Source organism: Micromys minutus, assembly GCF_963924665.1.
Source record: "Micromys minutus genome assembly, chromosome: 3".
In the NCBI taxonomy this organism is placed as follows: domain Eukaryota; kingdom Metazoa; phylum Chordata; class Mammalia; order Rodentia; family Muridae; genus Micromys; species Micromys minutus.
The window spans coordinates 27,731,701-27,759,131 of NC_137972.1; the positions used below are offsets into that span (position 1 = coordinate 27,731,701).

Below are 27,431 nucleotides of genomic sequence, written 5' to 3' on the forward strand. Positions count from 1 at the left end.
ACAAGAGGCTAAAGGAGCTGCAGAGGAACTGAGCACAGAAAATGGAGTCTCTCCACCTCAGAAAGTGAAAGGGAGCTGTCATCAGAACCTCTGTGACCTTGGCCAACCTCCAGTCTCCCAAGAAAGGGACAGGGCAGACCACTGGTTCCAGCAGAAACCAAGGCTGGACACCATCTTCCAAAGCTACTTCGGAGGACACCACTGCAGTCTCTTTGCCATACTCAGCTCTGTGTGAGGTCACAAGTAAATCAGGTGTGCTACAGCTTGAGAAACCATGTGTCAGAGACACACGTGACATGGAGGGTCCCTTCCATCTCTGCAGGCCTCTGGTTAGGTAAAGAATGTGGAGTCAGAAGCACAGTGGTCGGAGATGGGAGTCACTGTAAAGTCCATCGTCGTTGGCAGGGTGGGGGCCGATATTGTAGAAACGTGAAGGAAAGCCCAGAAGATACAGACGGAAAAAGTGGGATCACTGGGTGTGACCCCTGGACATGCTGGAGACTGACACTGTCGATGTGGACTTGGCATCTTTAAAATATATTTTTGATCCTTTTTATAACTGAAAGAAGAAAACTAAAAATCAGTTGTGTGAGTCTGTGTGGGGACGTTAGCCTCAGGGACCCAGCTTCAGGCCAAGGGCAATCTGCCGGCTGTCAAGGTCCACCTGAACATCACGGAGAATGGAGCTGAGTACTAGAAGCCAGGCTTGTCCTGTTCCTGGGGGACTTGGGAGAGGCAGGGTGAGTGAGAAGATCCAGGACAGGGTTTTAGTATCTAAAAAAGTCTTCTTCAACAGGGACAAGGTCCAGGGTTGTGACCAAGCCATGCTGTTAGGTAAGCTGAGTCAGCCACCTGCCTGACTGTGTTAAAGGCAAGATAGGAAGAATTCGGAAAAATATGCTTTCCCGCGGCAGGCAGTAAGTGAGCGGTCTTTGTTACTCCAACGAAGGAGAAGCTGGAAGCATGGACAGTTCCCAAGAAGATCAAATATCTGCCAGATAATGATAAATAAAAAGCAAGTGACTAAGGGAGAAGACGGGTTGGTGGTTGTCTTTAATTTTGAATGTCAAAATCAGGAAGGAAGTTCTTGGTCTTCCAGGTTGGTCCAGGTGAGTACCTGGGAGTAAGTAGACCCCAGTCCCTGCCCAGGGTCTTATTCTGGAGTTCTAATGTCCTCTCTAGTTATTAATTCCTCCATGGCCTTGCTCTTAACAAATCTACCTGAGATGTGAAATCGGGATTGTGTTCCACATGACTCTGAGTGGTGGGAAAAAAAAAAAGAAACAAGAAACTTCCGAGCAAGCTTCTCATGCCCATTGAGTTTGGACACACTGGAGGCTTCTGCTGTTTGCAGGACTCTGCAGTCTGCACTGGTTTCGAACGTCAGTAGGAAGGAAACATGCTAGCTAAGGTGCTAGGTGATCTCTGCCTCGTTTCTCCACAATGGAAACAGCTATGCACACAGAGTCTGTCTCTACTGCCAGGAGACAGAGAGCTGTGAGCAGTGTCCTTCTATTTCATGATGTAAGTCCTGCAGCTAACTGCCCCTGCATACAAGGAGTGTAGAGGAATCAAAGCCTGTAATCTCACAGGAAGCTCTAAGGCCAGCTCCTCTGGGACCCAATTGAGTGACAATGCTCCTTTGTTATGTGCAGGTGCTGAGTGCCACTCCTGGGCTAAGGAAGGATGCTTTTATTAAAGACAGATGAATGTCTTTGGATAGAGAGAACCTAAAGTCATGTTCACAGGCTCCTGTTAGCAACAAGAAGCCTTCCTCATGTGAAGCATATAGGGTTAGACATCAAGACTTGGAGCCAAGTAGGCAAGAGGCTCATGAGCCATTTCCTTTGACCCAGAGTTTGCAAGGACAGACACCAAGCAGGGGCCACGTGTGAACAAGGAAGACTGTTTGGTCAGCTCTGATCTTCCTCATCAATGTTCCTTGGTGGGTGGATGTCTGTGATCTCACTTTTGCTTATGACTTAATGGGACATAGAGTAAAAGTGAGACTTGCAGCATGAAAAGGGTCTGGGAGACCCTGAGACTCACTGCAAGAAAGCCAGGAGCCAACCAGGCATTCTTCACCATCCCTGAGATCAGCATATCCCTGCTACAGAAAGTAACCTGTCTGCCTGTCTCCATTCAGCAGCCAGCAAACATTCCCCCCCCCCTCGTTAAACAGTGGCTCTAGATAAAAAATTCCACCCTGGGCTCTAGGTCCCCGTCCCACATACTCAGTTAACTTGTGATTAAACCCTGCAGCCTAGCAGGCAGTCTTGGGGGTGGAAAAGGGTTGTTAGTTAACAGTTCAGAGCAATAAAGGCACTTGGCTCAGCTTCTCAGTGCCCCAGAGATATAATTATCTCATGCACGATGGCTTTGCCACTTGTCACATCTTCTGCTTTAAAAAATAATAATAATAATAATAACGAGAAGGGTTGATGTTTTCTTGTTCCGTGACATGGCTTGCTTTTTGCCTGGCTGGGACAACATGGCTTCAAGCAGTCGCCTTCCAACATCCTACAAGGGTCTCTGATCACTGTCATTTCTCATTTGCATCTCATTCTTTGTGACTTTTTTTAATTTAAACTTTGTTTGAGAATTTCATACATGCGTACTGTATTTGGATAATTCCCATTCCTTCCTCTCTCCTCACAACACCTTCCCTATCCCCCCACTCCAAGTAATTACATGACCAATTTATCTTTAATTACTATTGAGATCATACCCCATAGGGTTAATTTAGTGTTGCTCATGTGTAATGTGTTTTGGGCCGAGCAGCTGCTATCAGGTGACCTGTCAGGAACCTTGTCCCTGGAGAAGATGCATTTGCCCTCTCATGGCTGCTTGCAGCTCTCCATCTAGGAAGGCGGTTTTCTGAGGCTCTCCCCATCCTCGCTGCTGTGTCAGCTGCACGCTGGCAATGTAGTTCATGGACATTTTAGCAGTATCACTCAATGTGCTGTTCCACCTCTATTCACCTTTCTCTTAGCTTCAAAGTTAAGTGGACATGTATCTTCAAATATTTGGGTTCCTTTTCCAAAATATTCTGTCAGAATTGCTTATGTTCTCACCTTTTTCTTCTCCCCATTCGGCCTCCTTTCCTCCCTTTTCTGGATTTCTCATTTCCAAGTGTCTCTCTTGACCTCTTCCAGCCTCCTAACCTTGTGTAGCTTTCCCGAAATGTCCTAGATGAACTGGACAGTCTGAAAGCCTTGGGGGGGGGTGCTGCCTTTCTGGTCCTTTCCCATGCAACAATCCCTCAAGGCAGCAGTCATCGGGACACCCCTCCTGTGCTTCTGCTGAAGGTCGCTAGAGAGACCCCCAGAGCTGCACCCAACCTCAGCATGCACCGTGATCCGTTAAAACCTGAGGCTGTTTGTCTGAATCTGGTAAACAGCGATGGCCTTTCCATTTCCTGCTGGCTCCTGTGGTTTGCATGAGCTTCCTAATCCAGCTCTGGGAGAGATCCTGGCAGCATGCAGGGAGATCAGCACTTGATGCTTTCTGGGATCTTCCTGTCTACAGGAGAGGCTGTCCATCTGCCATAACTTTCCTCAAGGGATATTGTCCTTAGCTCTTTATGGAATTTGTGGGCAGATACTGATCCTCTCAGGAATTGTGTGCTCCCCGTCCCTAGGGAAGCTCACCCCCTCTTAGAGGATGCTAGATGTGTAAATATCAGCTGGGCCAGCCACATCCAAATACACAGTGTTCTTGCTACAGCATCATAACTTACCCCACAAATCCTTCCCGTGCCCACACGCGGTCCTAAGGACCATCAAATTCCCCTGGGATAGCTGACCATTCCATGTAGAAGAAAATAAATCCATTGTCTTTGCTAATTATTTTCCATTTACTCTTTCAGCCACCGGATCTCCAAATCCAAGTTCAGGTGAGTGAAATGCAAACCACTCCTCTTCCCTTCTGCCCCTCCAACACACTCCCCAGCTACCGTGTCGGATGACCAAGGTAATACATACTAGCTTGGGTCCTTCTGGGGATATAACTGCTTCCTTTTGTATGGAGTTCCTGGTATGGTCAAAGGTTGAGACATGGGTTCTCTTGGGTAGGCTCTGAGAAGTTAGAACAAATGTGTCTATGTCCTACGTAAGATAAAGTCAGTTAAAATAAGTGTGGGAGCATTTGTTATTACTTGGCATACTTCGCAACTTTGAGAATTACAGACAGAATGTAGATTCTGTCGGTGCTTTGAGACAGTGTCAGAAGCTTCCAGAATTCCCCGCCCTGTGACCTGCCTTTGGCTTTACCTGCTATACTTCTGCACAGACACTTTCTTCCCGCTGCCTGCAGCTCCTTGCAGGTTCCCAAATGTTCTCTCCTCTCTTGTACAGTAAGACATTTTGTGGAGCTTTTCTGCCACCTAAATCATTGTCTATGTCTACCTGGAAAAGTCAAACTTGTCAACCAGCTCAAAGGTTACAGCATCTGTGGCTCCCTCAGCACATTCCCAGGGAGACTAAATGGTCCTCATATCCTGTCTTCCCTCATGCCTTTGTCCTAACGCTTACCACACGGTACTCTAGCTATTGGCTCCAATGTCTGTTGCCCCATTGAACTTTGCCTGCACACTAACATCCACTCAGTGCCTACCTAGCCAGCCCATGGTTGGGTCCTGGAGCTCACTGGGTACTTGACTATTGAATATGTAGAATGGGAATTCGAATTTCATTCTACAAATCTTAGACACACAAAAAAGTATTGGCCATTTATTTTCCTCATCTCATCTCGTAGGTAGTGGTAGTGTAAGTAATACTAAACTATCTTAGTAAGGTATTTACCAGTATCTTTAAGCAGTTCCTGGAGATCTCATGTGCAATCACTCAGAGTTCCATCTCCCAAAGCTCCTGTCTAAAGTGGATCTGGTTACTCAGGGAGGAGGGCCAATTCCAGAATCAGGACTTAATAAGCAAGGTCCTGGAGTTCTCAAAACCTCTTGACTCTTGCCATCTCTGAGACATGGGCTAGTCTGACCTATGGCAGGTCTGGTTTAAACATCCAGTACTATGTTATATGTCCAGCCCCACACTCCTCTAGCCTTTGAAATCTCCACTTCTGTTCTTTGACTCCCAGGCTCTGTGAAACACCCATCTCCCCACACCTGATGATGTCTGTGTCTCTCATAGCCCATAAATGAGCTCTGGGAACCGGGAGACCCAAAGCATATCCTTTCTCTCCCTGCATCCAGTTCTCTGTGAGCCACCCAGATAGTGATAACTCAATTACTGACATTCCTAGCAAGACCTTTCTACAAGCCCCAACTCTCTCGACCCCTTCCCTATGGCTCTCAGGTGTTTCTAAATCAGTCCCTCTGACCCCATGACACTCAACATCCAAGCATTAAGATTAAGGGGAGACTCGAGTATTAGACAGAGGTCCAATTTGACACACATCTTTTCTCCCATGGTCTACTGAGACTAGAAAGTGCAGGCTTCCTTCCCCCTATCATTCTTTCAAAGCAAGGCCTCCTTGGTGAAAAAAAATCCAGGGTCAGATCTACCATTGCTGTCTTTTATTATGTGAAAGAGATCTAAAAACAAAAGAATCTTCTCCAGATTTCCCCTCATCATCTCCTGTACGTGAAGAAGTAGCTGGTGCATAATAAGGATTTAATAATATAGATGCATAGATGAGTGGATTGATGGGTGGATGGATGGATCACCTGGTCTTGGTAAGACAATAGATTTGATAGACATTCAAACAAAATGTCATATTTGACAGGTATATATTACTCAGAACAGTTCCACAGAGCCCAAATAGTAATAGTAAAAAGATTAAAAATTGCAGTAAAAATATTTCCCAAACTCTATTCTTGCTACATGCAAATGAAGGAATCATAGGTAAATGAATGGATAAACACAATCTAGAGACTTGTGGAGACGATTCCATACTTGGTGGACACTCCTGAGCTTTCAGAAGACTCTAAAACCTTCCTTTTGAACTGGGTAAATCTATAGTGTCAGGTACATCCTTGAAAATCATAGTCCTTTGATCCTTGGGGTATGGTCCACTCCACATCTCCCAGCCACAGGGCTATAATTGCTTACTTTGGTAAAGATGGTGCCCTCCTACCCTGCATTTCTAATTCAAGAGAAGCCCAGAAATGACCTTGCATTCACAAATGGCTTCTTTTCAGTTGGTTGGTACACTCATTAAAGATGCCTATAGACAAGCCTGGGCTGTAGACTCCAGACTTAGAGCAGCACAGTCGCAGCTCGGGAATAGCATGGGCTGTCCTGCGGATCAGGTCCTGGCTGGTGTGCTGAGCTGTTTCTGTGCGTGTTTGAAAATTATTCTAATGGCCGTCTCAAGGAAAGTACAAAGGAACAGCAGGAAATGAAACCTTTTCATTGAAAGCAGTGTAGCGAAAACACTGTAATTTCCACCTAACTTAACATAGCACGTTCTAGTGAGATAGCGTGTGTTCTCTTTGCCTAAGACATTGCAAATTTGAGGCATATTATATTTACTGCATGTTATAGTTTGGATTGGCCACATGTCGCTCAGACAGGAGGACCCCAGAAGTGCTGAGTAATGCCACAAGCAGCTGGCTAACCTCACCTCGATCGTTCAGTATACTGATGGTAACCAGTTATAAAATAGCTAAGGCTGGTAATGGATTGAAAATGCCAGCAGAATTATCAACATTTCCCAAATAGTTCTCTCAGCTGGGGAAACAATTTAATAATGACAGTAATAGAATTTGAGCTTCAAATGGGTATATTTTAGGTGCAAGACTGGATGATACAAAGTTATAGTTAATTTTGAGGGAATGGTTGAATAGAGCTTGTTGGGGAGGGGTGAGGAAAATTAGATGATACTTCGGTATTTTGGTATTTCAAACATTGATATGAAGGAAAAATAAAGAACTGGCTACATTCAAGGCTCACTCTACAGCACTGATCCAGAGAGCTGTTGGAATTCTTCTGAGAAAGCAATGCACAATTTGGAGCAAACTTTACAGGGTTCCAAAATGTGAGGAACCTAGTGAAACCTAGTCTTCAGCAAGAACTGCTTCCCCATCACTGTATTTCTCCTCTGCTATAAACTAGGTGCAAACAAAACCCAAGTGTGTCTCAATCCCTAAAGGCCCATTTTCAGGCTACTTACAGGAAAAAAAATTAATTTGGTGATTTTTATTCTCTACCATTTGCTCTCAATTATGAAGATGGAAACTTAGCTTCGGCTACTAGGTAGCCTGCCCTGTCCACTGTCTTCACAGCCAAGCCTGTCAGCATTTGCATGCTAAGGAAACCAGTTGAGGAGCATTGTCCTTTCCCAGTTCCAACCTCCTTCCTGAGGATGGAGGTTTTTAAATCTTCCTTTTTCAGGGAGTTAGACCTGGGGCTTGTCTCTGTGACTCACACAACCTGTGCTTAATACTATGAGTCTGTAACAAAGGCATGGGCCCTGCCTCTTGTAGGGCTCATTATCTCATTGAAGAGTCAGAAGCCATGCATTAAAAGTTAACTAATAACACCAGGAAATGGAAGCCCTCTGGATGCCTCTGGGGCTGTCTAAAATGTGATGTAGGGACACGATTACAGAGTCCCCTGTTATGTGGCATTAGCACCTTCTGCTCTGTGCCCTGGCTGGACCTTGTGCTGACAAGGACTATATCTATTAACCTTGTCTATAGACCTGGTTGATAGTAGATGATAAGTAAGTGTTTCTTAACTGCATAAACAAAACGTGTGATGTGGAGAGGCTCTGCAAGGATCCCAGGACTAGAAGAGTAGAAAGTTCACTGCCGAGAAGCTGGGGTTTGGGTTGAGCCCTGAAGATGGACAGGAGCTAGGAGATGGGAAGAGAAGATGGAAGCCTTTAGAGTTGGGGGGCGGGGATGTGTGTTCTGTTTTTCTAAAAATGGTGCAAAGCCCTGTGCTAGGAGTGGGAGATGTAGGGAGCCTAGGGAGAGGGAGCAGAGAACAGTGGTACAGATAATTAAGTACAATCGACACTTTCAATTCATCCCCTCCCCCTCTACAGGTTCCTTGTTTCTAGAGCAAATGACTTCCAGATAATGCAGAAAGAACATGAGTAGCAGGCTCATTTCTCCTCCCTGTTTTATCATGTAATGTCTGTATCCTCCATACATGTGTAAACATACAAATAAATTTACACATTCTAATGAACTATTACATTTATTACATAGTAGGAAGTGTTGCCAGGGAACCAGCTGTCAAGCAAAACTATATTTGAAGAGTAGGAGATGTACAATTATCCTTAAATACTTTCCCTGGATAGTAATTACTCCCATCCCCTCCACAACCCAAATCCATGTGACTCTCCAGAATGGCTCTGTGCAGGAGCAGCCACATTTAACAGAGTAGGCAGAGAGCAGTTCTAGACCCATGTGATGGGCCAGGCTTTACAAGAACCTGTGTCCACAACTTTTAAATGTGAGAGAAATGGCCTTGGTTAGATCCTCAGCATTAAACTGAGTCCAAGTCAGTCTCTTCCCATGTAGGTGAAACCAACCTTGACGCTTTGTAGTCCACTCGGCAACCATCCATGCTTCCCACAGTGTGGGATTGTGTCTATTTTAAAACATATCTTGCAACTAGCATGTTTTTTATTCCTCTATAATACTAATAAAGATAAGTGTAGGAAGAAGTAGGGGTGTGTCCTAATAACATTTGCAGTCTCAAATTCTGGCAAACAAAAGAGATCCTCCCATTATGGCTACCCAGGACTCTGGTCTAGCCACTTGGCCCTCTACACGTTCCCTCATCCTCACACTTGCATGGGACCAATGTCTGACTGCATGGTTTCGCTTCTGTGCATAGTGAAACTGCAAAGCATCAGCTAAGCTAAGTGTTCCCCCGAAAAGCTGGGGCATCCAGTGGAGGGTGTATCTGGACAGAAAAAGATTAATCTATCTGCCCTAAATCCAGTCACCCTGGTGGTTCTCAGGGAAGAATTCAAGTTCTTAGATTTCCCCTGGCTCTTCCATTCTCACTAGAGAATTCAGTTAAATCTTGGCAACAGGATTTTTCCATAGAGCAATAGGGAGAAAAATAATAGTGCTGGAGACGTAGGTGAAACCAAGTTTTCCCAAAAGGCAATGTGGGTAAGAGGAGAGAACCATTCATACAGAGTTCTAGCTCCCTGGGACAAAATACAATCTGCCTTTGGCATGAAGGTGAGAATGATTTTTTAAAAAGGAGTAAAAGAACTGTGTTTGGGACTAGTACAGCTAGTCCTGTGCCACACATCTGGCATGCTTACACATGGACCTATGTGACCCTGAAGGCCATTTTTGGTTTTTCAACTGCTATACCTCCAGATATGCAGATATGGACTCTTATCATAGACTTATTCAGAGTGTTGGACTGTGGTTCAATTTTATTGCTGTAAAATAGAAGGCTGGCCCAGGAAAACACACACACACACACACACCTAAGGATTTGATTTGAGTATATCTTACTACTAATTTTGAATCATGCTATGATATTTTCAATCTGTTCCTCTTTTCAGTGCCAATCGTGGTCTATCAGACCACTGTCCCGTCCACTTACAGACTGCAGAAAGAGATTTGCAGGTCTCTGCCGCTGCAAGCCGGTCTTTCCTGCTTGCTTAGAAGCCTAGACTAGAACGCAACAAGTAGAAATGATCTCATGTAAACCTGCGATTGTCTCACGGAGGTTCTGCCTCGGTTGTTCCTGTCTGCTTTCCCACCTGAGCAAAGACTGCATGCCTGATAATCTCTCTGCATACATGCCCAGCCACCACCCTGAGCCATGTTCTAAGCCAAACACCCTGCCCTTCTAACAGATGTCCTCCCTGCCCAAAACACCTTTCTCTGGCTTTCAGTTAACAGAGGGTACCCCATTCCCAGGCCAGAAGTCAGCCATTTTGGTGCCCCGCCCCCTTTGCACCTTTCTATGTCTTGAATTCCAGTCTCCCGTTGACTTTGCTTTCACATCTGCTGTGTCCTCGGTGTGTCCTCAGTGCCCTTTGTGCCACTAATAAAGTTTTCTTAAATTATCTCTAATCCACATAGCTGGAGCCATCTTCTTTTTCCCTCCCTGATCTAGGAGCTCACCATGTGTATGTATCTCTTGCTGTCTGGTTTTCCAAAATGAAATATGATTGGAGAGTTCTTCCTGTGGTGGGTCTTGGACTGCTGTTCTGTGTCCTGACTCGCCACACTCCTTCATTGCATTCCACACAATTGTCCCCAACATAGCTGTGTGTTGTGTAGGAACAGACAGTGAAGCCCTCTCTCGTGGAGTCATAAAATTAGAGTGTTTCCCTGAATCATTTATCTCAATGGTTCTCAACTATAATTACACAGTAGAGCAAGCTGGAGGACTTAGAAACTACCAGTGCTAATTTTGGGGTATTTGAATGTACCCAGCACCCAATTAATCAGTTGTAAGTCCGATCGATCTGGAGCTCAGGTAAAGTACCAGGGACAGGGTGGCCAGCTGGCTTGTTAAAGCTTCCCTGGGTAGTTCTATGCATAGCTACACTTGAAAACCATTGACAGAGTCCTTGACCAAGAGAGTGGGAGAACACTATGTGACTACAACTAAGCCTTAGGAGTTCTGTGGATGCATGGGGTGGGGAGAGGGAGGGTAGCCATTGTTCTAAACAGAAAATCTAAGTGTCTGTTGAAATCTCAGTAGATCCTACCACGCCATAAATGTAAAGAATCTCTGATGCAAATAAACCTCTTCTTCTGCTTGGTATGGCCGTAAGGATCCAGTGGGAGGGGTTGAGATAGGGAGAGCATCCCCCTGACACTGCCTCTGTGGGATACTGGACAGGATGCTCAGCCTCAGTGGCTTTTAGTTTCTTCCTCAATATCAGGTAACACATGCTTGGCAGAGATACTTAAAGACTTTTGGAGAAGCCCTGAGATGTTCCTAAAACACCTACAAGGCCCACCGAAGTTTTTATTCATAGTAACCCTTTACTAGTTCTTCATTGCAGCTAGAACAATGACTAATTTCTCCCAATACTGCAGCACTGTTTCTCATAATGCATTTAAAACACATCTAAAATAGTTGGAAAGTCCTTTTTCAGTGCTGGAAAGACCAAGGCTTATGCGTGCCTGGCTTTACTGCTGAATTGTATTCCCAGCTGAGAAAACAAAAGCCATTTCACATGTTGGGCAACTTAAATGTCATACCAATGGCTTACATGTTCTTTTACCAATGTTCACAAGAATTCTGTGAAGTTAACCCTGCTCGTGTCTAACTGAAGCTTAGAGCTGGAGAATGGGTATCCCCCAGGTTACATGGATAACTTAACAGTGGGGCCCAGTTAGCTTGGTAGAGACCTGATTACTCCACCACCAGGTTGTGTAGTAAGGCCAAGCCAGTGACAGGGGAGAGGTCACCTGGTATGGTTTCGATTCCCCAGCCAACCTGTCTTTCCCTCCTTGGCCTTTTTCCAGCCGCTACTGGCGCAGGTGGAACAGATTCTGCCGAAGAAAGTGTCGCGCGGCCGTGAAGTCCAACATCTTCTACTGGCTCGTGATCTTCCTGGTGTTCCTCAACACCCTCACTATTGCCTCCGAACATTACAACCAGCCTCACTGGCTCACAGAAGTGCAAGGTGAGCAAGCCCTGGCTTTGTCCTGGTCACTCCTGCTAACTCCAGTCTGGGGTCCTGGGAAAGGACTAAGAGCGGCTGGGAGGCTGGCAGGAAAGCAACCAACCGGCACTTCTTGACAGGTGCCATGCTGGAAAGTCCAAGGACCTGGAAGCTTTCAGGTCCCATATTAAAATTCAGGGCCTTCTTATAAGCAGACGTGGCCCTTCGAGTGCGTGATGTGCCTCTCGCCATCTTCACCACCTCAGTCATCATTGAGTCCCAGTAGCTCTTGCTTATCTGGTCATTTCAGACCCACAACAGCCAACTTCCCAGAAGTGATTCTCAATTCCTCTGGTCCTTCCATAGCCCTAGGTAGCTCTACCCAGGTCATAAGAAGATAAAGGCAAGAATCAAACAGAGCCTGGACAAGGGGCAGTGTCCCCAGGGGCCACCTAAGGCCCTTGTCCTGCCTGGACCCCTATAAAGACACCCAAAACCTATGTCTAAGCATCTCATCTGGGAGTGAGGCAGATATGGCTAGCTCCAGTTATGGGGATCCTGGGAGGAGGAAATCTTGTGGTAGCAAGATACAGCACAGGTAGCCTGGTCCCAACTTTGGCTTTTGGCTTGGATGGGTCACTGACCCTAATGACTCTCCTGTCTCATCTCTAAAGGCTTAGGTTTAATAAAAAAAAAACAAAAACAAAAACAGTGCCAAGCGTTTTCAGATTCCTACGGGGATTTAGGAAAGAAACATATGCTAAACATCTGATATGTAGTGGATGCTCAGCATATGCTTCTGATGATGGAAATTGGACCTAACTGTTTTTCCAGCAGTATCTGGGAGAGGTCTCATGGGAAGGAGGGGGAGGGGTGGATGAGAAAAAGGGGGGAAGGGAGGAAGAGGTGGTTCTTTTTCTCCAGCAATGACAGTGAATTTTTCCCTTCCTCTTTTTCTTCTTCACTCCCGGCTTGAATCCCACTCTCTTCTACACCTGTTAGACACGGCCAACAAGGCCCTCCTGGCCCTTTTCACTGCAGAAATGCTCCTGAAGATGTACAGCCTGGGTCTACAGGCCTATTTTGTATCCCTCTTCAACCGTTTTGACTGTTTCATTGTGTGCGGGGGCATCCTGGAGACCATCCTGGTGGAGACGAAGATCATGTCTCCCCTGGGTATCTCTGTGCTGAGATGTGTGCGGTTGCTCAGGATCTTCAAGATCACCAGGTAGGTGACTCCTCTTTTCTCTTCCAGTGTGAGACTTAGGAGAAGTCTCCTGGAAGGCCAGAGAGGATGAGGCTGGATGAGGGAAGAGGAACAGTTTCTGGAATGGTCTAGCCTCTGATTGTATATAGTAGGCAGCATTGTGGTTCATTTTGGAGGTGTGCTACTCAGAGATCCCTTGGCTTTGGACTGCTGTCACTCAACTTGGTTACATTTATTCTGATGGACTACTAGTTGCCAGCCCAGCAGCTTTGGCAAAGCATTGGGATTCAGTCTCCTCCTATCCTTGGCTTGACCAGCATCGATGTTGATCCAAGTGTAGGGTCCTGAGACGGCTTTTGGACACTGTGATATTATCAGTTCTAGACAAGAAGAAAATGGCTTCATCAGAATTATTGCCCCTCCCCCCAAATTGTAGGCAGACCCATTGTTAGAGATGCTATTCAAAATCAAATAGGGCAACAAAATAGCAGGGAGAGGGAGGACATGGAAAACTGGGACTCTGGCCCTCTTGGTGTGTATTATCTACTTTTCTCAATACTATGACAAAAGCATCTTAAAGAAGGAAGGCTTTGTTTGGCTCAGAGTCCATCCAGGTGGGACGATGTGGTACCCAGAGTGTCAGGTGACTCTGCCCAATGTGTCAGCAGGAAGCACAGAGGGATGAGCTGCTGTCGCTCATTTTCTCCCTTCTCTATCACCCAGTGTGTAAATGGTGCTTCCCAATTCCAAGGCAGGTCTCCCTGCTCATTTAAACTGCTCTGCAAAAAAAAGCCTCAGAGGGAAGGCCAGAGGTTTGCACCTTAAGTGATTCTAAACTTCCCCAAGGTAACAGTAAGGATGAACCACCTTGTAGGAATGTGCAGTGAATGGTATAAGCAGCCGTGGAGAACAGCTCCTGTTTCTCAATTAGCCAAGAACAGGAGTCCTGAGTGACCAAGGAACTTTGCTTATGGGTGTTTACCTACAGCGCTACAAAGTGATGTTTGCACCCTTGCATTTATAAGGGCACTACTTCCAAGAGCCAGGAAGCAGAAGCACCCCAATGAGTAGATGGAATAAAGGTGGTGTCTGTATCCAACAGAATATCATTCAGCTTGAGAAAAGAAGTTTTTATATGTGGTCCCATGTGGATAAACATTAGGAACATTTAGTTCCTAAAATAAACCATTCACCAAAAAATACACAAACAAATGAAATGCTGTTTGATTATATTTATTTGAAGTTCTTAGTCATAGCATTGGGATCGCTAAAGCAGAAAGCAGGGCAGTAGCTTAAGAGGGGAAGGGAGGAAGGAAGGGGTTACTGTTTAAAGATCAGGGTTTTAGTTTTATGGGATGTAAAGGAACATAGAAATAGAAGCTACATGCTATTCATATATTTAATACCCTTGAACTGTAAGCTTAAAAGTGGGTGAGATGGTAATTTTGTATATGTTTTAACACAATTAAAAATTTAGGGGGGAAAAATGGCTGCTAATGTGGCTCAGTGGGCAAAGGTGCTAGCCGCCAAGTCTGATGGCCCGAGTTCAATCCCTGAGTGAGACCCACGCGGCAGAAGGAGAGAGCTAATATCTCTCACTTCTGCTTCTCCACCCCAGCTGGTAACTTACTGTCCTGTTCTCTGTGTCTTTGAGATCAGTATTTTCAGCTCCACATTCTTCTAAGTCTGGCATAATGTAACAGCCTTCAGCTAACCTCCACAGCACTGCAGGACAGAATTCTATTCTATCTTATTGTAACCTTTGCTTTTAGTTGAAGAATGAAATTGACTGGGAAAACATCTGAGGGCCTCCCGACCCTGTGAACATCATTTTATGAAAGCCTTTGAGACACCTGATTGTCATTATAATATATGCTGTATAAAGTATGCCGTGGTCAGCTTACAGAAACATACTTAGGGCTCGCTGGAGGGAGTCTTTTGGCCCTTCTCCAAATAAATGTCCCAGATCCCTTAGGAGTCTGCATTCTGCGGAACCCTCAGAAATAGGAACATTCAACCTGTCGCTTGGGTATTAGGAAACAAGGAAGGAGACTGGCGCCTCTAGGTCAAGGACAAGTGTGTCACAACTCACACAGGCTGTTCCTCCACATGAGTCACCGAGCCCTAGGAAGCACCCTAGCTATCATTGTCATTGTAGTTCTCAGAATTACACATCATTGTTGAGACTCCAGTGAGACGCGCTTGCATATAAGTTCAGTGCTGGTGACCAGAGGCCTTGGTCTTCAGTCCAGTGCATGTCATTACTGTTATGAGGAGAGGACAGTGAGGTCGTGAGACTTCAAGTGTGTACCAGGCCATTTTGAGAGGCTGAGCTTTTAGAGAGCTCCCTAAGGATTCTAACATTTCAAGAACCAGGGTCACTGCTCACAAACAAACAAACAAACAAAAAAACAACAACAGAACATCTTCAATGTGTGACTAGTGGCAAGGCATTGTTAGATATTCTCCGAGAGACCTGAGAAGGAGAAATATGGAAGGATCACACACAGGTGCTCCATCTCCGTGCTCGGCTGCCCATACTCCACACGTTTTCCGTATAAGGTTGGATGGAGACAGGCTCACAGGAAGCAGGTACCCCCTTACCAGCAGACACTTCACAAACAGCCTGTCTTTCATTACCTTACCACTGCTCGCTCTTGTACATTTGAAGGCATAGGTTTCCAGATGCATTGAGACTTGAAGAAGTAACTGCCTGCTAGCCAATGAAATTATCCTGCTTAGGGACATTTTGAAGCCTGAGAATACTTGCACCGGGGCTGTGGCAGGCCCTCTGGTCAAGCCAAATTTTAAGAAGTTGTTTCTTGCCAGTATTTTCACAGTAAGAATACACAAAGCAGTTAAAAGAGAATCAATAGACCATTGCTACAAGCTGTCATGACACTATCTAGCCGTGATTTTCTTTTCTAAACTGAGCTGAAAAGACAAAACCCAGATCTCAAACATGGAGTGTGTCAAAACTATCTAAGAGGCCGGGAGAACTTGAAAGGTAAAAATAGTGTTTATCAGACCCGGGAAAAACAAATAGAGTGAGCAACCATGTAACAAAAGGCAGCATGAAAACAACCCTTTAGGTCCTATCTCAGGACTCAGACAAGACAGCCTCTCCCATCTCCTCTGTAGCTCTCTATGGTCCAGGGGATGTTCTGAGAGATGGACCTGCCTATTGCTGCCAACAGTGTGATACCTAAGCAGTGGGATACCTTGGGCAAATGACTTAACTCTCTTTACCTCCATCATCTCGTCTGTAAAATGGATCATCTTCTCATCCTCTCTTAGATAACTGTGAGGCTGAGTTGCTCTGAGGGTTAGCATGGGGCTACCACATCTAACACACACGGTGTACCTCAGTGCATGTTAACATCTATTATTGCTAAGGTTTCTACTTCATTTGTTATAAACCAAAATGCACCCGCTATCTCCTGGTCCCCTATCGCAGCTGCCTCCCACATTCTCAAATGCACCATTAGACTGACCTCGGAAGACACATTCAATTCACCCTAAATCATGACCATATATGACAGTGGTTCTCAACCCCACTGGCAAACCTCTATCTCCAAACAATATTTAAATTACAATCCCTAGCAGCTGTAAAACTACCATGGAGGAGTAGCAATGAAAATAATTTTATGGTTTGAGGGTCACCACAACATGAAGAATTGTGTTATAGGATTGCAGCATTAGGGAAGTTGAGAACCAGTAACGGATGGGCTGCCTGAAGCCCTATGTGAATACCACTTGCGAGTCTCCCACCCCGTGAAGATCTTCAAGTCCCTGCCCAGAGTCTGGACCCCACCCTTTCTCTACTACCTTCTAAAATTCTCTGCCGAGAAGCCCACGGAGCATCTCACCCCCTTCAAGGCCACCAGTAAATAAGAATATGGTATTTGTGAAGTTCCTAGGCAAGAGTCTATGGAGAAGATGCTCGGACCCGAGAGCCACATGCTGTCTTTGCAGAAACTAAGTTACTCCCTAGGGTGGTAACTGTCACCTAGAAGGGCTTAAGGAGACTCATAAAGATTATTTGAACATGCCTCCTCTCAATCCCTGACAAGTTTATGACTTTAGGGGCCAGTTAGGTAATGCTGAGCAAGTCTGGTATAGAAGCTCAAAGAAGCACCTTCTAAAGCCATCTTAAGGTCAAGACCAGGCAGTCTTGACATCATGACTCCATGAAAGATGGAGAAGACAGAGGACACTACTAGCAGGAATCATGCCTTCAGTCCAAACTGTCCTAGCCCCTGACCAAGACAGTCTAGAACTTTTTACAGCTCCTTCCGATGGACCACATACCACTCTGTATTCCTGCCGTACAAGTACTTCCAGAATCTGCCATATCCTCAAGGACCAGGGTCACTATCACTGCACTTTTGCTGCAAGGACACCCACTGCTGGGGTCCCATTGGCAGGTCCAGGGAGAGGAAGGAGAGTGGTTGTTTGCTCACTGGCTGTACTCTGGCCCTCATATGCCTTACTGGGATCCTCATCCCTTCTTTTTCTGTTCACCCCATCACAAGGCACAACAAACTTACTGTGTCAAATTCCACTCACAAACACTCTCCTAGCAACAGGCAATTTGTCACCAAGACCAAGAGAATGCTTCCACATCTCAGCGTTAGAACGTTCTAGAGAGGCACCTGTGTAGTGGTGACCTCTTCTAGAACAGACAGAGGAGTTGGGTGGAGCACTGTGACCCCACCTCAGCACCTACTCCTGTTGTTCCTAATATTGTTTATTTATAGAAAGCTCAAGGGCTGTTCAACACCACAGTGAAGGACAGGGGCTGTCCTGAGCTCTTTGAAGCAAAAGAATTCTGAACTGAAAGGTTCTGGAAAGTCTCAGATAACTATAGACAAGGAAAGAAAACACTACAGAGCTCCAAATCCCAAAACAGGTGTACAGAGGGAAATGAGAAGGTGACAGGATGTTCCTGAACTGAGAGTTGTGATTCAACCCAGGACGCTGAGGGGAAAGGTAACAGAAGATCAGTGAGTGAAAAGACTGAAGAAGGTTAGCAAAGCAGAAAGGAGAGAGGGAACTCAACCCGGTCAGACTCCCTCAAGTATACCACAGTTGAGGAGCAAACAGTGAACGGGGGATAGGGACAGGAAGGCGGAAACACACATTGGAGAGGGTGGTGCAACCCGCGATACACAGATGGTGCCCAGTGATAGGGCAGAGCCTGGGGGTTCCAGCTGTGCTGTGTGACCTCTGTCTGGACCACTGTTCTGTCCACAAATGTTTAGGTCTCCCAGGTTTCCTATGGGGTCTATAACTGGAGACCTAGGGATTTCTTGTCCAAAGCTCTCCTTGTTGGTGTGTGAGTCTGTAGCCCGTGGTTTTGAGCAGTTAGGATAACAGCTGGTGAACCTGCTCAGCAGTGTTAACCTCGAGAGACAGATCAAGAGAGTTTGCAGGGCTGAGACCTGTCTTCCTGGACTGACAAAGCTGCTGACTGAATATGCACAGATCTCACCGTGTTGTCCATGGTGAACCCACCCACCCTGTGCCCCACTGTCAGCTGTGGCATGCTGGCCTCAGACAGCCAAATCCCTCACATCAGACCCACACGAATGTTCTTTTTTAAAATCATAGTTTCGTGTTATTTTAATATAATATTTTATTCTTTGAGAATTTCTTACATAATAAAATGCATTTGGATCATACTTACCTCCCCCTAAGTTCTCCTAGTTCCACTTCTCAACCCTCCCCCTCCCAACTTCATGTTTTTCTCCCCTTACCCCTGCTCCCATCTCAGAACGTGTACACAGACACATGCCTGTGAGGCTCACTGCTGTCCCTCAAGTTAGTACAAACACATTACATTTATAGTAAAATGCATTCATTCAACAAAAGGCTCGTTGATCACCTGTGGGCCAAAGAGAGTTAAGAGAATAAGGGAACCAGACAGCATATGTGACTCCCTGACCCTTCCCCATGGACCTCAGTTCTGGTAGAAAAAAGAAACACTAAGTAAAGAAAAAGATATTTGTCTGGTGGTGATACTTCTTTTAAAACTAGGGTAACCACTGCTCATCCAATGCTTGCTGTACAAGCCTAATAGCGTGAGTTCAATCCCAGAACCCATGCAGAGGTAGGGCAGGGTGATCCAAAATGTTGTTCTCAGACCTCCACATGTGTACTGTGGTACATGCACACACACACACACACACACACACACACATACACACACACACACACACACACACACACACACACACACTATAACCACCTTCCCCCACACACATCACAACCACAAAATAATAATAAATGCTGATGGATAATGTAGAACAAGGAGCTAAAGGAGAGTTCAGGGAAGCTTTCCCTGAGAGTAGAGGCAAAAACCTAAAGGAAGAACCCCATGCCATCTTCAAAGAGAGAACTGGGCAGGCCGTTGGCGGACATAAGGGCCTGTTTCCAGCAGAGCATCTGGAAGCGGGAGGTGAAGCAAGGCTCGTATGGCTGAAGTAAAAGAGGAGGGAAGAGAATAGGGGCCAGGACACAGGTAATGAGCGCTCAGTCTTTTCCACCAGGCAGAAGACACCATGGGGGCTGGACCTGGCTCCCACTGTAATAGGACTCTTGGCTGCTCATGCGTGGAGAATTGATTGCTATGAGAATCCTGAGTTAAAGCAGATCAAATTGTTAGGTGGCTATCCCAGAAACCCCAGTGAGATAGCCTGGTGGCTGGGCCTAAGTGATGGAGACAGTGGAAGGTGGCCAAAGTCAAATTTTGTTTTGAAGACGGGACCCTAGGGTTTGCTACTGTGAGGTGTGCAAGTCGACCCTGCTGTTCTTATTTCCTGACATGGAAATGAGGGTAGGCAGGAAACCTCACAACTCATGATGTAGTGCACCTTCCTCGCAACCTGAAGCCTGCACTTCTTCAGTCAGGGATGCAGGGTGGAGTCGGGGATTCAGAAAGGTTTCACTCTAGCTGGTGCTTGCCCTTGGCCAGCCCCGTGCTCCCTGTCTGGCTCTCAGGTGAGCTCTGCTTTACTCCATGTTCCAATCCTCTACCACAGGCTCCACCTACCATAGAGCTTTGGGCCTCAGGAGACCCTGGGTCGGGAATTGTTCTCTGTCCTATCTTGTTTCCTCTGCCTCTTTGCCTGGTCTCTGTAGTATTCTCTGGAGAAGTCCAGAACCTTCTTGGCTGACACACCCTGAATATCCCCATGAACTGAATATCCCCAAGCCCTGTCTGTACTTTCCCTCACTGCTGTGATCTTCATGGAGAGTAAGGCTCTGACTTTCCATGACAATCTGACTCCACCTATGTGCAGACACTCTCCTCTCTGTGTGGAGTCAATACGCTCTAGAGCTGCTAGTTTCTAAATACCAGTTTATTGATAAACAGCTCGTTGAGTGCTCGAGAATTACCCAGTCCCCAGTGTCAGAGAGTGTGATGTGACCTTTTGCTTCCTGTGGGAGCTGAGATGAATCATTTAGGACATGGAGAACATCTGCGCAGCCTTTGTTGTCCAACTGGGTTGAAGAAGTTGTTTCAAGTGTAATCAGGAAAGGTCTTCCAAAACCAAGTCTTTCTTAACTCCTTGCATTAAGCAGATCAACACTAAACTCTGGCTTATGGGGACTCCAGGGAGTCTATCACACATCAGGGTGTTCAGAGCAACCCAATCCTAGAGTATAAGGTCTGACTCCAAGGTACAGTGAGACTGAAGAAAGTGAGGGAAACATTATGGTTACAAACAGCTCAATTTGGGGATGATTTGCTGGTAGGAAGGTGGTCTGAAAAGGTAGACAAGCCAATTGGATGCTGTAATTTGATTCAGAAAAAGGGATGAATCTATGGGTTAGAATAAAACTTACTTTATCCTACTATAATAAAACTGGTATCCTAAGACCAAAGAGTCAGATACATCTCCAGAGCCAGGGAGTGAGTGTACAGCTCTCCATGCCATTCCATTGGTTTGGTCTCTGTAGTTTATTCCCAAATTATATTGGGGGAAGTACAAGGGTCACTTTGCAGCAATTGTCACAGATAAGATTCAACATGGCCATGGTCATGTGAAGTTGAGTCAAAAATCTGGCTTAGAGGTAGGGAGCTCAGCTTCCAGCAGATGTAACTTGGGGAGGCAAGTCATTTATTAGTCATTGAACTAATAAACTGTAAACCTAAACGATTCCCTAAGGACTCTTGCCTGGAGCTGACCCCAATGAAGTAATAGATTAGTTGTAATCCAAAATTATCACAATTCTGTGGGTTCTTATTAAATTTAAACATATCTAGGCCCAGATACAGGGTCAGAATTTCCAAAGGAGTGACTTTTAAAACAAACAAAGAAAACCCACAAAACTAAAAAACAAAAAACAAACAAACAAACAAACAAAAAAAAAACCCCAAAGTAGCAGGGAAGTTGGTGCCATCACTAAGCTCCGCCCATTCTCTTTTCTGGGCGTAGCACTCTTCCTACCTACCCAGGTACCTGCTGCTGGATTCTGCTCAGACTGGCATTCTTGAGGAGGGGTACTTGTTTTCTCTGTTAAAAATAATAAGTGTTCATGGTAATTACAAACTTAAATTAGCTGTGTTCCAGACAGAATACTGAATACTGCTTTAAGGAGAGGAAGGGGTGTTTTCTTCCAGGATACCCATGATATTCACGCTCCTGTTATAGCCATTTGCTTTGTTTTGGTTTTTGTTTTTTTCCCCAGACAGGAAGGAAGGAAATGAGGTAGAGCTAATGACTTGTCCAAGGGCATCAGCAGCTGACAGTGGGTGGGAGCATCTGGTCCCTGAGACCTCTCTTCTTATTGATTGCTGTACCTTTTACTGATGCTAAACCTACAGCTTCACACCCCAGTTCACACCACTGCCCAAGCCCAGAACCTAGAGCCAGCAGGGACCAGGGCTTTGTACTGGCCCCTCGGGGACACACAGGTGAGGGGTGATGGGGGCAGCAGAGGAGAGGCAGCTGAACTCCCTGTCTGTCCACAGGTACTGGAACTCCTTGAGCAACCTTGTGGCATCTTTGCTGAACTCGGTGCGCTCCATCGCCTCCCTCCTGCTGCTCCTCTTCCTCTTCATCATCATCTTCTCCCTCCTGGGGATGCAGCTCTTTGGAGGGAAGTTCAACTTCGATGAGATGCAGACCCGAAGGAGCACATTTGATAACTTCCCGCAGTCTCTCCTCACTGTGTTTCAGGTATGAATTCTACTGCCATTTTCACTGGGAGGGTTGTTCAGTAGTGAAGTCAGAGGTGGGCAAGAAGCAGTCTTGAAAGGGTGGGGCGGTGAGGGCAGCACCTTTCACCTGGCACAACACCAGCCTAGATCAGCCCTGGAGGGTGTTTCTGTCATGCCTGGCCTCTCAGCCCTCCGTGGAGCTGTATAGCTGGGTAGACAAATGATAAAACAACCTAACTGATCCCATTTACAAATGTCTGTGTGGCCATGGCGCCCATTGGCCACATCCTTGCCACTGGAAGAATTACGGCTGGTCCAAAGCCAAACTTTCACGAATGCTTCCGCATAAGACAGAGCTAGAATAGTAACACATTTGGGGTTAAAAGTAGATTTATTCATAGATAAGAGGGAATAAGGTATGTGTGCTCCTAAAGTCTTAGTGATGGTACCAAAAAATTTTGTTTCGTAGTCTTGGGTGTGGCCTATCAGTGTCCTCAAGATCACAGTCACCTGACACTGACACCCAGGGAGCTAATGATGGCCAGTGATGTGAAGAGGAGCACACTGTGTTAGCCACAGAGCCTTTTTATTTGCTAGTAGCCCAGCACTAGCTGTGGGTAGGGGTTAACTTTCCCAGGCTTGTAGTTCCTCAGAATAATCGGGAGCCAAAACAAGGAGGAAATGTGGAAATAGGATTTGGGACATTTCTGTTAAGATAGTGGGACAGGGCAGGGCAGGCAGGCAGGGCAGGGGAGTTTGGGGGTTTGCTGTTGGTCTAACGCTGTGTCCCTTATTGGTGGGAATGTGTCATTCAGATCCTGACCGGGGAGGACTGGAATTCGGTGATGTATGATGGGATCATGGCTTATGGCGGCCCCTCTTTTCCAGGGATGTTAGTCTGTATTTACTTCATCATCCTCTTCATCTGTGGAAATTGTATCCTTTGGTGCTGATGCTGCCCCAACCCCACTGCCCCACTTGGCCTTGAGCACAGGGCCATGCGTGTGCTCCAAGGCCCTAGCTGGGGTGTTGTGCTGTGGCTGCCCATCCATAGGCTAGCTAGGCAAGACCACTCTTGGAAGGAAGTATAGCCTGGCCTAAAATCACTTCAGCCATGGTGTGGGTCAGGCTGCAGCTGGGACACAGGAGACAGTGCACCCCAAAGTTCTGACCTGGGTCACCCCTCTAGCAAGTGTGTTTTGCTCATAGTCTAAGTGAACGAGGCCCCCAGACACTGTGCTTTGTGCAGCAATACATATGCAGGCTAGAATGTAGAGAACCTAGAGGTGTGTACCCTGCTTCTTCTGGAGCTACTAAACCTACTCAGAGCTTCACCCTGTGCACTGATCATTTTTCTCCCTGTGAAGCTGTTCTCGGCACTAGAGTCATAGGCAGTGCTGCACAAGTTACTAAGGGGAACCTGATAGCTCTTCCCTGTCTGAGTCAGGGACAGGATCCCAGGGCCCTCGCCCTTGGATTTCCTTCTCTCCCACTGTTTGAGCCTGTGAGAATGGGGTCCAGAGCTGGGTGATAAAATAGAAACACTCTGGCCCCAAATTTGAGTGAAATTCTTAGTTTATGCACTTGAGAAATCAAGAACACAATGCCACCTGCAGACAAAATTGGCATCCTATCAGCTCGGTGACCTCAGGCACATCAAAGGCCTTCCTCCCGGGTGTCTCTATAGTGTAAGATGGGATGGTGCATCCCTATCCAACAGTGTAAGAACTGGACCCTTTTAAGTGCCTCTATGCTGCATTAGGTAGGAATCCACATGAGCATTTCAGATACAAGATTCTTAGAGGCTTTTATAAAGTAGATGTCAAATTATGTGGGGGAAAATGTGTATAAAACAAACATTTTAGGCTCTGTCCTCAAGATAAATCCCATCATGTATATTTCAAAGTCTGAAAAGCAAATTAAAGTCTGAACACTTCTTGCTCTAAGCATTCTGATAAAAGTCTGCACTTGGAACAGAGTGACAGGAAGTACTGCTTAAAGGGTCTCAGTGGGTTGGCTGGGAAAATGCACAATGAACCCTCCTGTGTTCCAGGGTCAAGGGTCGAGGGTCAGTAATCTCATAGATGGAACCCCTCCTCTGTGGAGTTTTAGCTCTGTGTAGGAAGTGATGGGACTTTATGAATGCCCTGAGCTGGATATGGGGTTTAACAACTTAAGACTTTTCCAGCTATCCCCTCTTTGTGGTTCTTTGGCTTATAGCGTTTCTGTTGGTGGAAAAGCCGGGCTTTGCAGGGTAGGAGAGACAGGCAGAGGAGTCTCAAGTCTGTCCAGCTCTGTTCAGACTCTCTAGGGGTCTTTGTATACTGGAATTCGCATTCAAAGCTGACAGAGGTTCTAGCCCATCTCTTTGGTGCCCCGTTATGGTGAATGGGTCTTGAAAGGAATCTCCTGGAGATGGTGCTGCCTGTGATGTCGGTCAGAGCCAGGTATTTCCATGGTAAGAACAAATCATGAAATCTAGCAATGATACTTCAGACCTGCCCTGCTCCCATCTGCAAAGCCTCATCTCAGCCACTTAGAAAACTCCAAAGAGTACGCAGGATGATCAGGAGAGAGAAGTCAGTCTGTCCTGGGCAACTCTTATTTCTGCATGTATAATACACACCCTGCCCTCGGTACCCATCAAGCTTCCCAAAACCAAGGGTCATTTTCTTTAAGAGTGGACACAAACAGATATCCTACTGAATGTATTCTTGGCCATTGCGGTGGACAACCTGGCTGATGCGGAGAGCTTGACCTCTGCCCAAAAAGAGGAAGAAGAAGAGAAGGAGAGGAAGAAGCTGGCCAGGTAACCCTCTAAGCTTAGAATGTCATCCCCACTGGTTTGGGAGAAAGGGCTGGTGATCCTCTGGTAACCATCCTGGCCGAAATGGGCTGCAGTGCGGTTTCTACAATAGCTTGGCTTCTCCTACAGCTCCTAGTCATTGCTCTGTAGTCTCTGCAAAGATGTTGCAGTCCCCTCCCCCACACAGGTCCAGGAAATGAGGAGCAATTCTTTGGGAAGAGAAACCACGGGAACACAAGGAGAGAAGGGAAAGCTACCTTCAGAAGAAAACCCAGCTCCAGCTCAGAAAACAATGCTTTCAGAAATAGATACCTTTGTACTGTTGGGGTCTTAGGAAGACAATATAAGTCTCTACATTCCATCCCATAATTATCTAGCAAGGGCAGTCATATGCCATGCCTCTTCTGGACAGTGAGCAGAGATCCTCTAGAAACCAATCATAAGTGAGACCCAGAATCCTCTGATTAAAAAGGGGAGCAGCCAAGGTTCTGGATAAGGTCAAATATGTGCCAGATAACTAGAGGTGCCCCAGCCCTAGAAGACCACAAAGCAGCTCCTATCTACGCTGTCCACTATCATTCCAGTAAACATCCCTTTCTGGGTTTTTTTCCTGCTGACCGGCCAGGACTGCCAGCCCAGAAAAGAAACAGGAGGTGATGGAGAAGCCAGCAGTGGAGGAGAGCAAAGAGGAGAAAATTGAGCTGAAGTCCATTACGGCAGACGGTGAATCCCCACCCACTACCAAGGTGAGGGGCTTCCTTAGGAGCTCGGGGGCCATCACTGCGTCAGGAATGGTCTTCCTGTCCTTTACATGAAGGAAGGGGGAAGAAGGGACAGGTAAGGGGAGAAGAGGGTGACAACCAGAATTGAAAGGAGAGAAAACACACACTGGTGAGCCCTCAGTCTTTTCTGGTGTTACAGGGGTCTCTAAAAGGTACAGGGACAAAAGTGCATAATTTTTTAGCACAGTCCTGAACTATGATGTAATTCCAAGGCTCCTCTCGCCAAAGATCCCTGGCACACATCTAACTGAATTCTTCTTCCTCTCTTGGTTGCACAGATCAATATGGATGACCTTCAGCCCAGTGAAAATGAGGATAAGAGTCCCCACTCCAACCCAGACACTGCAGGTACCTTAGTACTTCTGACCCTGAGACCAGAAAGACTGCGGGTACAGACTCAGCTATGGGAAAGTGGCCAAGCACTGTGGACCATGGGACTAGGTTCCTCTACCAGTCCCTTCACCACTAAGCATCTCACATCTGGACTTAAGTGTTACCTGCTGCCAACTGAGAAAAATGTTCTTCGTGGTTTTCTCATAATAATGTTAAAAGAGACAACACCATATTTGAAGAAGGCTTTTAAAAGTATAATTACTTTGACTTATTCTTTTTAAATTACTGCTTTACCGGTTTTCTTTAAGAGGGGGTTTAGCTCCCCCATCAATGGTAATTCAGTGTGTGCACCATGTGGAATTAGGGTAGCTAACATTTCCCTCATGGCTAACATAGTTAAAATATTTATTAGTCTGTGACAATTGCACATCTTTTTGGAATTCAGAGAGGTATGCTTATCCATGTATGATATACACTGATCAGATCAGGTAATTAGCATTTTTGTACCTCTAAGTTTGGAGACTTTGAGCGTCTCTTGCCTCCACCATGGGCAGTAGAACTTATTCAGTCCATGTGAGTGTGAGAGTGATCTGTTCCCCAGCCTTCCTCCACCCTGGGAGGGTCGTGACCTTCCCCACCTCTTTCCTCTCGTCACTCAAAAATAAAACACTTCATTAAAAATTAATTTTAGTTTTTTTTATGTGTATTGGTGTTTTGCCTACACCGATATCTATACACTGTGTGCATGCCTGGTGCCCACAAAGGCCAAAAAAAGGCATTGAATTTCCCCTGGAGCTGGAGTTATAAATGGTTGTGAGCTACCATGTGGGTGTTGGAACTTGAATCTGGGTCCACTTGGACCTAGGGCTTGTAACCTCTGAGCCATCTTTTCAGTCACAGAGAGGAAATTGTATGTCACTTCAAATATATAGGCATATAAAATAAGTATACAAATGAAATATTTTCTAATACTAATAAATTTCATAAACTATATAAAATAATTCTTTCATATGCATATAATCTTACCAGCTATAAAAGACTAATGCAATTTTTCATACTAATGAGATGGGTAGACTTATTTTTATATAAAGAAACAAATTTGGCTGAGTATTTGATGCTGCAGGACATAATATCTTCAATATTTCTGATAATTGGTCAATATTTTTATTTTAAATTGTCAGTGATAATACTATTTCATATAAAACGTAGTATGAAACAACAGAGCTATGCTTAGGACCAGATGTAGAAATTGTTAGAAATGTCATCCTAATCCCAAACCAAAATTCATTTTGTAATTTTTTAATGACACTCAAGTCAGTGACTGGAACAGCAGTTTTTTAAATCTAGCATTCTAACACATGAGAACTCAGGGATAATTTGATTCTTGCACTAAGGGAACAACAATAGTAAGGTTTTACCTGTTTCCTGCAACTAAAGCATCATGATTTGGGAACTGCAGAAGAATCTGTATGAACTTTACGATTAGCAGTGGTTTCAAATCTGAATTGCGATGTCTCGGGCAGTACTAGCTAGCATAGCGCGGGGTGGTGGCACACACAGTGGAAG

The 27,431-nt window shown here is 45.7% G+C and overlaps 1 protein-coding gene across 26 annotated transcripts in view; it reads left to right on the forward strand.

Moving 5' to 3' along the window:
* The window catches only part of CACNA1C (calcium voltage-gated channel subunit alpha1 C), a gene marked incomplete at its 5' end in the record, with an annotated part of 581,859 nt that overhangs the window by 473,427 nt on the left and 81,001 nt on the right, over positions 1–27,431 (forward strand). For 25 of the 26 annotated variants that reach the window (XM_080914120.1, XM_080914140.1, XM_080914139.1 and 22 more), the window contains 8 exons: positions 3,869–3,895; positions 11,429–11,589; positions 12,571–12,796; positions 21,756–21,963; positions 22,760–22,880; positions 24,639–24,753; positions 25,376–25,496; positions 25,811–25,880. In XM_080914120.1, coding sequence (XP_080770246.1) covers positions 3,869–3,895; positions 11,429–11,589; positions 12,571–12,796; positions 21,756–21,963; positions 22,760–22,880; positions 24,639–24,753; positions 25,376–25,496; positions 25,811–25,880 — 1,049 coding nt within the window. Of the gene's footprint in view, positions 1–3,868; positions 3,896–11,428; positions 11,590–12,570; positions 12,797–21,755; positions 21,964–22,759; positions 22,881–24,638; positions 24,754–25,366; positions 25,497–25,810; positions 25,881–27,431 lie in introns of all 26 variants that reach the window. The other variant, XM_080914145.1, reaches the window with a different exon arrangement.